General features: G+C 36.8%; 2 protein-coding genes and 1 long non-coding RNA gene across 11 annotated transcripts in view; 1 reads left to right on the forward strand and 2 right to left on the reverse strand.

The window, feature by feature from the left end:
- The window catches only part of LOC134746648 (long-chain-fatty-acid--CoA ligase 5), a 74,288-nt gene extending 70,493 nt beyond the window's left edge, over positions 1-3,795 (reverse strand). The window contains exons 1-2 of the mRNA XM_063681147.1: positions 3,424-3,795; positions 1,336-1,386 (exon numbers count right to left, since the gene is read on the reverse strand). Of these exons, the coding sequence (XP_063537217.1) occupies positions 1,336-1,348 (13 nt within the window). The 5' untranslated portion in view covers positions 1,349-1,386; positions 3,424-3,795. The remainder of the gene's footprint in view (positions 1-1,335; positions 1,387-3,423) is intronic.
- LOC134746706 (uncharacterized) overlaps positions 1-12,018 on the forward strand; it is a 218,324-nt gene that overhangs the window by 141,274 nt on the left and 65,032 nt on the right. The window lies entirely within an intron of this gene.
- Positions 7,228-12,018, reverse strand: part of LOC134746637 (dual 3',5'-cyclic-AMP and -GMP phosphodiesterase 11-like) — a 220,759-nt gene continuing 215,968 nt past the window's right edge. For all 9 annotated transcript variants that reach the window (XM_063681094.1, XM_063681091.1, XM_063681092.1 and 6 more), the window contains exons 18-20: positions 11,178-11,406; positions 10,844-10,927; positions 7,228-10,444 (exon numbers count right to left, since the gene is read on the reverse strand). In XM_063681094.1, coding sequence (XP_063537164.1) covers positions 10,127-10,444; positions 10,844-10,927; positions 11,178-11,406 — 631 coding nt within the window. In that variant the 3' untranslated portion in view covers positions 7,228-10,126. The remainder of the gene's footprint in view (positions 10,445-10,843; positions 10,928-11,177; positions 11,407-12,018) is intronic.

Here is a 12,018-nt window from a genome sequence, read left to right on the forward strand (position 1 = left end):
TTAGTAATAGGGTCCCGTTTTTACCCTTTGGGTACGGAACCCTAAAAATGTTCTTCGTGACGTACTTATATTATATTTATTTCGACGTAGACGTAGAGTATGCATATTAATATGCCAAAAGGAATTTACTAATTTATACAACCCATGGCTTGAGTAAGCACTAAAACTCCCTTGAAAATTCTACACTACTTAGTCAATTTGAATAATCGAGATGTTTGATTGTTGTTAACCAATGTGTGTTACCACAATCGCGCAGCAGTAGAATTTTAAATAAATGGCAGTAAAAAAGTATTAAAAATGTTAGCTTTTCTGCATTTATTATACCTATTATTATATTTGTCTACCCCGAACATGTATATAAACTAATGTCGAGTAGTTTAATGTTGTTTACCAATATCTCAATTGACATTTTGCTGGGACATCAGTCTTACGTGACCACAGCTAGTGAAACCTAGCTGAAACGTCGGAAATAAGGTAAATTAATGAAATTTAATCGCGTTAGACCCGGTAATGACATTAATTATGTGTACAAAACGAAGTGTTATAATTTTATTTTACATGAAATCTTTCATTACTGGTTGTACTCTTCCTTAGATAGTTTTTTACTAGATACATACTTAGTGACGATTCTAATGTATGGTAAGTTATTGTTTTGTCAATGTTCCTAATTCCTATTGATATTTTCGGTCTGCTTCACCAGACCACTCGTAACGTACCTAACCATGATATATATGTATGTACTGTTACCAAAGTTACGAAGAAACTAATTTTAACCTTGCTTGCAAGATTTAACCTTAGCAAAGTAGGTACTTTTATTTTTATACTACGTCGGTGGCAAACAAGCATACGGTCCGCCTGATGTTAAGCAGTTACATGAGCGTTGCCGACCCTAACACTCAGCACCCTCGTTGAGCTACCTACGTGACAAATATTTGAAGTTAAATAACAGCTTGCAAAAATGTTCTCTACTGTAAAAAATTGCGAAAAATGTCCCCGTTTTAGAAGTTAAGAAGAGACCAACCGGTAATTTTTCTAAATAAACTCCAATAAAATTCACTGTTGGATCGCTTAACCTTGAAATCTGTTACAGGAAACACAAGTATTTCCAAGTAAAATAAACATTTACGTAGGTATGCATACTTCGAATTTAAACTTGTGTGGGACATACTAACATTAAATAATTTCACAATAATAATAAAAAAAAAAATTTCTTTTTATTAGTGCTTGAGAAAGGAGACCCAGGCTCTCCGAAACATGTCGCGCGAGTGACTAAAACAAGTGAGTCTAAACCGTGAAATTATTTAATGTATGAATACTTATTAAAAAGTTACTTACATTTTGACATCATGCAGGACCGAATTCATTCACCACCGCCGCTCTCCGTACCTTTAAAAAGCAACTATGTAAACACTTCTGGTTATAAATAAAAACTAAAACTCAGTCAAAATAAACGTTCAGAGGCGCGCACCGACTGGTTACTGAGTACGTAATACATTATCTATTGCATTATCACGCGAATAGCATATATGTGTGCTTAAACGAGGACGTGTTGTCAGAAGTTAAGAATTCTCATGTAAAACAACAAGTTACTATCAGTAATATATAGAGATCCCTCGTAAGGCGATGAATTAGACTCATGCATGAAGTTTAAATTTGAACGAAATATGTTTTATTCGGATGTTTGTTACCGTTATATCATGTTACAAATGCATTTCCGTTTTTAAATTACCATTTAATTACTTAAAATTATAAATAAAAAGTACAAAAATTTTCCCGCGAAAAGCTAGTGAGCGAAACGCTCGAAACGCCACGTGACGTCACGCGTTCGACAGATTAGTGTCATTAGTAGCAAACGTCAGTTGGGCCGCCCAACGTGTGATGTCATCACGCTCTGTCGAATTCGCGCCAAAAATTATGAGCGTTTCAACCGCTCAAAAATTTTCAACATTTTAAATATTTTTTAATAAAATAATGTTAAGGTTTACAGAAGTATTTTTATCATTTCCGGTGTTCCAACGATATAAATTATGAATCCAAAAATAAAAATAAATTCAAGCATGGAGCTAATTGCTGTCCAATATTCTTTATACACACTTTCTAGATTATCGTGCCAATTAAATGCCTTTAATACCACCTATTTCCGCCGCAATTTTCTGGTTCTAACTTAAACTAAGATCAAAAACTCCTTAAAATACTGTGAGCATTTCCTCGCTCTATGGCTAGAGATATTTGTTGGACAAGATGAAGATGACCAGCCGTAAGCCGAAAAGGGATCATGATATCGATATTGTTTGAAAAAAATCACCTGTTTCATCTAAAAAAACATTACTTGAGGTTGGTTTGAATAAATGTGACATATTATTTTAAACTCATTATAAGTTATTAAAATTTGAGGTTCTCTGCTGCGAATAATGTAACAACAATCTCTCTTTACATGTTATTAAGAATCTGGTGTAAAACAACAGTATAAAGGTCAATATCAGGTTCACCTTGAAAAACGTGGTCGTTTCACATTTACACTATATGCAACTGATTGTTATTTCTGTTTATACTTCGCTAACCCCCCACTGGGATAAGGCGCGCAGCACCACGCCATTAGTTTTGACAATAGAGCTGATAGCTATTGTTTTTAACTGAAATTGTTGTATTTCAGCCAGTTAACTCGCTTAATTGAAAAAAGTTGGATAGTTCAAGGATTGATATTTATTCTAAGCAAGGTTTAATGTCTTTTATTTTCACTTAGGTACCTACTTGCAAATTAAAAAGGGTATAAAAGGCACCATCGGAAACGCTAAGCAGTAACATTTAAGTAGTTGGGTAATCGGTAAATCATGGATCAGTCCGGACTAAAAATCCAACCTATGTTGAACCATTGACGAATATTAATACACTATGACACAATTCTTGTATAGTAAGTACCCAAGGATTCTAGTTAGACCAAGATAAGACTGCAACGATTTTGATAGCAGTACAAGTGTTATTTTAAACGTCAAACTTCAATGAAATTATGACACATGCACTGCGTATGCTATCAAAATCGTTGCAGACATTTCTTGGTCTTTGGTTGATCGTCGATAGGTACGTCTGGTTACATGTGTATAAGAACGTTAAGAACTAAGTATTGCAAATAAGTAGGTATAAGTGTTTTTCCTTTACATTACATGGTACTAATGATGTATGTAATTACATTAGTATTTCCTGACATCTAAGTATTTTAAGTACATAATAAATAGATATATGCCTTCGACTCTATAATTTCCGTATACAATGTCGTGTCATTCGAAGGTATCATTGATTTTAGTGCTTTACCAAGGACTGTCTCGTGATTTAGTGACGTATTATACCTATCACTGCCTAACTCAAGCACTATATCTAAAACCCTAGGTTTATAATAAACCTAAATTTATAAACATTAGTACTTACCGAGTCGCTAGAACTGGATTCGTTCTAAAAATTCACTACACACAACCCATTTTCACCGATAAAACTGCCTAAAACAATCTAACAAGAAATTGTTTATGTACACATGAAATCGATTGTATTATTTTCTGTTACCATTTGAAATAAACTCGACCTATATCTACAGCGTTACTTATTCTATTTTGACTAATCTTGCTATGATCACAGTATTTTAACTACATATAAATAAATTGTCTATAACTTAAGTACTTTATTGTAAAAGCACCGCAGTAAGATCGCTACTACGGTGTACACTCCGGGATCAGACCATGGCAGCCGCATCGTACGACTAAGTTTTTCATTGCGCATGCTCGCGCAATTTTCAGGTTATCAACTTTCCCTTTCACTTCCCCCAAAACAGAAAGAGCCAGACGCGTGCGGTAGTAACATGCGCAGTGTTATTGATGTAAATGTTGGCGGGAAACTGCGTGCTGTACAATTTAATAAACAATCTGTTTTAGAAAAGTGGAGCGCTTACTTGCGTACGATGCGTTAGCCGACTAGTTAAATTAAAATAAAACTGTTTGATTGGCTTCTATCCAACACGCCGTTGAAATTGTCATTCGGTATTGTTACTGCACCTACGCCGGTCGCGCCACACAGCTGCTCCGTTTTAATTATTTACATTAGAAAATCCCTAAAAAATTGCTATAAAAAGGTCGTGCGAGTCACGCCTACGCTATTCAGAAGTCAGTCAATAAGTTGCTGAATGATTTAGACGCACCCCGAAAACATAAGGTTTCTGGGCGTGGTACACAATCAGTTTATTCAGCCGCATTTAAAATACAAATATATATTTTTACCGTTTGTCCTTTGGTGTTTCTTGAATAAAATATGACTATAAGTATAAAAAATTTAATTGTTTTATTGCCGACTGTTTCTGGCACCTCGCAGGTATTGGACTTAACGCGTATAATTTAACCCTCAATTCACTATCGAATTCATTTACTTCTTATATCTAGGATACTGAATAACCCCACAATACATTTACTGGCTCAAAATTATTTTTTACCACACCAGCTCGTAAAGGCTCTCTTTATTCTTCAAAAAGTGATGAGAAAGGTACATTTCATCGACAGGAGTGGCAAAATAATTTGACACAAATTTTGAGTTGTTTCCTCGTGTTAGCTGGTTGAATTGACTTTTAGTCATTGACTTATTAATATTACTTCATAAAGACGGGCCTTACGGGCACTAAGAATGGTGCCAGTACAGTGTCGCACACGAATTCGAGCCAATCGTTTAGTATAACGCCACAACACGATTGGTTAATGAGTTCGCATCACGCGCGCGATTGGTCGCAATCGCAACTAGTTGCAGACTGTAGACTGCACGACACGACTGGCTCGAAGCCGTGAGTGACACCGCTGAACTGGCACCATTATTTGTGCCCGTAAGGCCCGTCTTTATATATGTCAATGCTTTTTATTGATGATTTGATTTATACTTAATGTTTTGTAGTTAGTATTTCCTCGCTTTGGTGTGGTGAACAATTTTGTATTTCACTCGGTAGCAATGCCTTGAAGCCCTCGTAATGCTGAAGATTCCACTAAATCGCTAAAGCCGTTTTTGAGAAATTATAAAAAAAATATATATGCAAATGTATCTGAAAAAATGTGATAGATTATTTTTCGCTACTGTACGCGAATACTAACTTAAAGTAAGTTTTATTTACTCCAGCTTTCGAGCAAAGCAAAACAGTTAATCCTTCCTTCAAATTAAACGTAGTCAGCAGCAGAAGTTGCTAAGCGGGCGAGGTGTTCAAAATGACTTCTGCTGCTGACTGTATCCGTAACCTAGGTAGAAAAGTGACGTCAGTGACGTCATTTATACGTCATAATGGGAATTTAATAATCAAAACATAGGACTTACCCACTCACATGCATAAGTTTATTTTGGCGTCACGGTAGTGAAGTAGTAAAAAAAGTTTCTAAACTACCCGCACCACTGTTATTCTTAGCACTAGAATCGTCACTAGCTGTCTATGTCTATACGGCACTCACAAAAAGCAAACACCATAGGCACGTTTTTTCCTTAGACTGTATCCATCTATTACGGAGTTATAACTATCTTTGCTAACACTGAATGTGATTAAATGTAATTATTAGAGATGGGCCGAATATGAACTTTGCCGAATACCAATATTCGGCCCAATATTCGGTTCACTTCATACCGATCCGAATATTCGGTTGGGCTAAAACTGCCTAAAACGCTGAAAACAAGTTCATTTAAGTCCGCGATCTGCGTTTTTTGACCCTTCTCCCGACCGACTGGGAATGTTTATGAAAAGAAACGGAAATGTCTCATACCTGATCGCGAAGTGCTCCGCGCTAACTAGCGGACGCCCTTAAAAAAATTTGTTTATTCGGTAAATATTCGGCGTACGAACCGAACTATTCGACTAAATACGATCATAGAAAAATATGCCGAATACCGAATAATTACCAAATATTCGGCCCATCTCTTGTTTGTAACTTATAAACTTAGTAAACGTTGGAAAAACGTTAATTAATACAACCATCAGGGTCTAAGAACAGTATTTAATTACGAAGTGGTTACTAGTTCACTGTATAGGAATAAAAATAAAGCGTCATCTTACGTTTTTCCAATGAAGTACTTTCTAACGTCTGAAAGCAATATTTCTGGACACACCTGAAGGGGTCGTGGTTACAGTTACTTGCAGTTACCTAACATGCCTCTTTCGTTGACAATGTACCTATTCGGGAGATGGCGTTAAATACTGCTTTTCTCAAACTTGTACCTACTTACACTATTTAAGGTACTTATAAACTGATTTACAATTAAATTCCAATAATCTAACCTCACTTTTTCTCTTTTCCGTATGATTTAAGAAACTAAACAAAGCTAAAAGGATACATCTATATTTATTTTAAATGCTAGAGTATGCAAAAGGGAAATTTGAGTTTACTTCTTTACATATTTTCCATTATTACGAAAGAAAAAGGATCTGAGTGAGGTTAGTTCTTTGGAATTTAATTACAAATCAGAGTATAGATATTTACCACTATAGATAATTATGTCCCTTCGTTTTACTTTAAATTTTAAACACATTTACTGCCAGCGACCCGCTAGGCCGATACTCTGTTCGTAGGCGCTTTTCGCTACAGATGGGAAACGTGCTATCGGTTACAATACAAACGTAAGCTCACGCTGGCTATGAATGCGTTATAATGGCTCATCTACACGATGGCCTAGCGTAGGCCAGTCCAAGGGACGCAGGTATGCGGTGTAATCAGATAGCAATATCACTGGCTCCCTCTAACGCATAAATGCGTACCTTGGACTAGCCTACGCTGGGCCATCGTGTAGAGGAGCTATAAGAGCTTTTAACCCTTTAAACGCCACGCCTATTGAGCACGGCGCCTGATCGTGAACCTTGTCGGTATGCACGTATGCACGAAGGTTAATTGGGCTGTAGCCGCGCATCAGTTGACGTCTTTCATATCATATCGTTTATGATATAATATGACGGTAAAAGAGTTAAAAATTTGTAAGGAATATTTTTCGCTTATAATGGCCGCACTGTCTAAATGGTAATGTTTCGCACGCCGTCTAAAAGACACACAGCTATGATAGGTACATCAATTTGTATTAACATATTTTCCAGAATGTAAATACCTATCGGGAGGAAAATGTGGACTACGTTTGTCTGGAGAAGTGGTCGTCCACTATCCTCTTAAGTGGTAGATCTAGGATACTCGCTGGTTTCATCATCATTGTAATCATTTCCAATAATAAAAACGTAAAAGTATTTAAAATTTCGTTTAATCATAAATAAATAACATTTTTGTTTGGAACAAAACAACCTCCATATTCACACACCATACAACTCTTCATTTAGTGAATTACAGTTATTAATTGTCTATTTACTTCTAATAATACTTACAGCAATCTTAACATTATAGTTGTACATAGTTTATTACCACAATTAATTTGAGATTTTCTTCATGTAAAATATTTAGGGCGTTAGTACATATTAAACACCTTCGGTCGTGAAATGTAGCCAACGGCAAACCTTATTTTTACCATAAAAAATAGACACACAGATAAGCAATAGTGCTACTAACGCACAGAAGATGCACAGATAATCGCGCTCGGCTGCATATTATTTAGCATTCCAGGAGACAAACTTACCCGAACGGTCAAATATGGTCCAATAAATACACAGAATTCTACGTCTTTTTCAGATGTTACTTTAAATTACAAGCGATCGAGTGTTTAATATATAACAACGCTTAATTCTTATAGAGAGATATTCCAAATAGAAAATATTTTCTTTGCATATTTTCCTTTACGGAACAAATTGGTCAAAGTCTTGTCTTGTTTAGAGGAAATAAGCCAGATTAAACGTTAAGAATTACTATTTTGACATGGAATGAGTAAGTACATTAAAGTTTTCATATAACTCGAAAACCATTTTGATTATAAGATTTATCAGGAATTACAATGACAATCATTAATTTATTTGGACAAAGCACGAAATAAATTTACAGAAAATGTGCTAAATACATTCTAACTTGTATTAACTTTACGTTAATTGACAATTTTAATTACGGGCCAATTCCACGATAATTCTGTCCTCGGGACGAACAACCTTTATTATTAGGTCTTATATCGTTTACAAAATCGGCCATATATACAACACGAATGGTTTAAGGTAGGTACAAAGATTGGAATGGATTATAGCTTCGAGCAACACCAGCTTCCGTCATGTCGGAAGGGAGAAGCCCAAGTGATTTTATCGTACAAATCGTTCTGCCATTTTTTGCGGGGGGAAACGTGCACACAGTCGCACCTCTCACTCACTACATACTAAATCCAATCTGTAATGACGACACAAATACATAGAAAATGAATTGACACACGTCAAAGATAGTCTTGCACACCTCGATCTCTTTTTGTGTACGGACGAGTCACAACACGCACCGCCATAGGTACAGTTGTACCTATGCTTCGGCAGACGGGGAAATAGTACGAATGCCGTCTCCCTTTCCGGTGTTGCTCGAAGGATTATAGGGTACCGTAACTGTCTAACAACTTTTAACAATTTAATGAGGTAATAAGAAAACATGCAGATTCAACTAGAATTGGTAATGAGTCGAGTCTCACGAGTCTACATTTAGAACTCAACTCAGTCACAGGGGGGCTACCGCGAATATTGAATATCAAAGTTTCGTATATTTGCATCTCTGTTACTCTTGTGTCGAGTGATAGAAGACATTATTCGCTTCGATTTTTGGTTCCCGGTTAGTTTAAAGACTACTCTTTTTTTGTCAAGTCGGGTCCCTTTAAAATCCATTTGAAGTACCTATAATTAAAAAAGACAAGCCCTATTAAGCCATAACAGTAAAGAAACCATGTTATTGAAAGTCAACGATACATACGAGCATGAAAAAGAACATGAATGTACGTATGTAAAAAATAATAATAAGAACTCGTCTTACAAGAGTTCTCTGGTAATAAAAATATAAACCCGTATTAAAAAAATGACGACGAAGAGTCCAAGGGATCGAGTCGTTACCAATACTAGATTCAACTAGAAGTACAACTCCTTGAGGATATCCTGTAACTAAACCTGCGAGGTCACTGTTCCTTAAGGATAAGATAGACAAAGTTTCCCGGTCCCAATCAGACCCGAACATAAAAATAAGCGCTGAGGCGTTTTGTGTCAAAAGTCGTCAAACGTCAAGTCGTTTCTATTAGCATTTCACGAGAGCTTTACTAAATCAAAGTAAGAAATAAATCGTGTCAAGCCTAGTAGGCAGCCAGACTTATAAATATGGATATTATATGACCTCGACGTCATTTCGACACTTAAACATCAAACGATTTTGGCAAAAAATGCCCAAGCGAAAATAAGTACTCAGTGAATTTTATTTTGTTAGTAACATTCTTGATTATTATTTACATTGTGCTAGTAGATAATTTACATTTTTAAACAATCTATCGTTCGATATGCTCCATCTAAACTAAATTTTAAAACAACAGTACGAAATTCATTCGTAATACTCAAAGCTTACGGAGTGAATTCAAAAACAATAATAATAATTTAGTACAATAAGACTTTTTGGTTTCTTGGTCATTTATGTTTGACACGTTACGATACTTAAAATCTAGTAAACAATAAATGTCATTCAGTTATATTTCGACTAAAAACTCATTGGGCACTGTAAATTTCATACAGTCGTATCTTAAGATAAACCTTCGATTTCGAAGTTTTATCCTCATAAATACATTAAAATAGAAGTTATTTCGTTATTGTTTCTAACGAGTAAAATTTCATAAATAGTTACAGACTTCGAAGTAAGTATATTACTTTTTTTCATTAAAAACGTTAGTAAATGAAGTGTACAAAAATAGTGCGGCGACAGGTGACAAGTTATTTATTAAACGCCATGCGTTATGGGAAATTCATTTGACTATATCAACTATTTACTACATAAATATCACACATCTGTTTCTACGCCCGCCATGTGAAATATATCTCCCAGTCAGACCAATAGGAACATGGATGTATATTAAACAAATTACAGAAATCGCTGGTTGAAAGTAAAAGTCTTGTGCTGTGCGGGATACGGACCTTACCCTAAGCTATCTAATTGGACGATTTGGCTTCTCTATTGGCCTTTGAAACTTCGAACGCGTTTCAGTTGACATCATTGACGTTGTTGAATTTACCCTGATTTGTGAGCGCGAGTGCGTTGTTGGCTAGCAGCCCTACGACTGGGTTTTCGAGGTTTTCATACTTGAAATTAGTCTCCGAAGACAAGCTGACAGCGCCGCTGCTGTCTCCCTCGTACGTATCGGTGTCCTCGACGTGGGAGCTGAGGCTGGACTTGTCTCTTTCTGGCTCCTTGTCCATGTAGTCGTTCTTGTCGTTGTTGGAGAGCTCGATCCAGTGCGCTCGATTGCTTTTGACTCGGTCTAGCATCGGCTGTAGGCTTGGCGATAGGACTGCGAATGCCTGGAATTAAGAGATAAAATATTAGTTCTTGTTTTCTTTTCATGATATAAAAAATAGAAAATATTTTTAGGGGTCATGCATATCATATTTAACCTCTAGTCGCCCAGATGTTTATAATCAGGCATCTAAACTGCGAGCGAAATCCATTGAAGTACTAGGGTTGTAACTGGTTGTCATACGTCATTTCAATGCATTTCGCTCACAGTTTACGATGCCTGTTTATAATATAAGGTCTCCCATTCCACTTTATTTTGAATCTTTATTTTGACTTATCTAAATTTAATTTTTCTTAGTAAGTTTTAATGTCTGGGCGGCTAAAGGTTAAAAGGATTCACTAGCTCACACAAAATAAAAAAACACTAATATCCACTTCAAAGGATTGATTCGTTTATAGTTTACCTCATAAATAGGCATGCAGATTGTGTCGATAAATTTGACTTGCATGGCCGGCAGCTCATCTTCTTTATCCCGATTCATCAAATCCTGAAATGGAGAAAAAAATAATACTACAATCATATTTTCTATTATGTAAGTCACAATGACCTTTGCGGACCGCAGGGTTTTTCACAATCTTAATAGATAAAAATATACATATATATGATACTGTGCAGTAGTGTGCGCCCATTCTGAATAACTCCAGCCTCTAACGCCGCTACACGCCTCTCGACATGCCAGGGTTTGGTAACGGCGCAAGCGGTCACGAGCAAGGTACAACTGACCATATTGTACTTACAATAGGAGTCAAGTTCAAGTTCTGCCGCTCGAGATCCCCCTGCCTGAAGAACTCTCCAGCCACCAAGGCCGCCACACGCCGCTCGACAGGCCAGGGCTTGGTGATGGCGGCCAGGTCGCAGGCGGTCATGAGCATGGCGCGCAGCAGGCCGCGCCGCTGCTCGCACTCGCCCCACTCCGCGGTTACCGAGCGCTCTTGCTCCACCAGCTCAATGAAGGACGTGCGTTTGCTGAAATGTGACGAGTATTTTTCAATCAACTAAGGCAGTTCGTAAGCTATAAGCTACGTCCCGTCATCCGTGTTACGTCTGATTTTGCAGGACAAATAATGCATCCAATGTGACTTTCTTAAAATACTTTTAATTTAGTTAATCTATGTAAAATGTATGGCTATCAAATATTTAACGGCACTAAAATTACCAGTAACACCAGGCGAATTCACTGGGCAGTGTTTCAAAACACTGACGACTTTTTATTCTGGTATTAAAGCAAGCTTGGCTCAGTTTCGGGCCATGTCCATCTGTGTAAATGAAATTGACCCAAAATACTTTATTTTAATTTTATTCTCTGGAACAGGATCTAATTGTTAAACGAGTTGAGAGAGAGAGCAGATACTGCTCGATGGGGTGGGGTACTATAGTGGATATTGTTGTTGTTGTCCTAAGTCCTTGTTTCACAAGCTCACGCCTTCCTATCTTCAACGACCCTTCTGGCTTCGCCCCACTTTAGCCCATTCATTCATTGTGAATATTATATTTATACTATAACCTAGTCCCAGGAGAATTAAGGATCATCCACGCACTGCTCAAAATGGTCTCTACACTTGACTCGCTTAATTAAAC

Source organism: Cydia strobilella, chromosome 13 (genome assembly GCF_947568885.1).
Source record: "Cydia strobilella chromosome 13, ilCydStro3.1, whole genome shotgun sequence".
Lineage (NCBI taxonomy): Eukaryota > Metazoa > Arthropoda > Insecta > Lepidoptera > Tortricidae > Cydia > Cydia strobilella.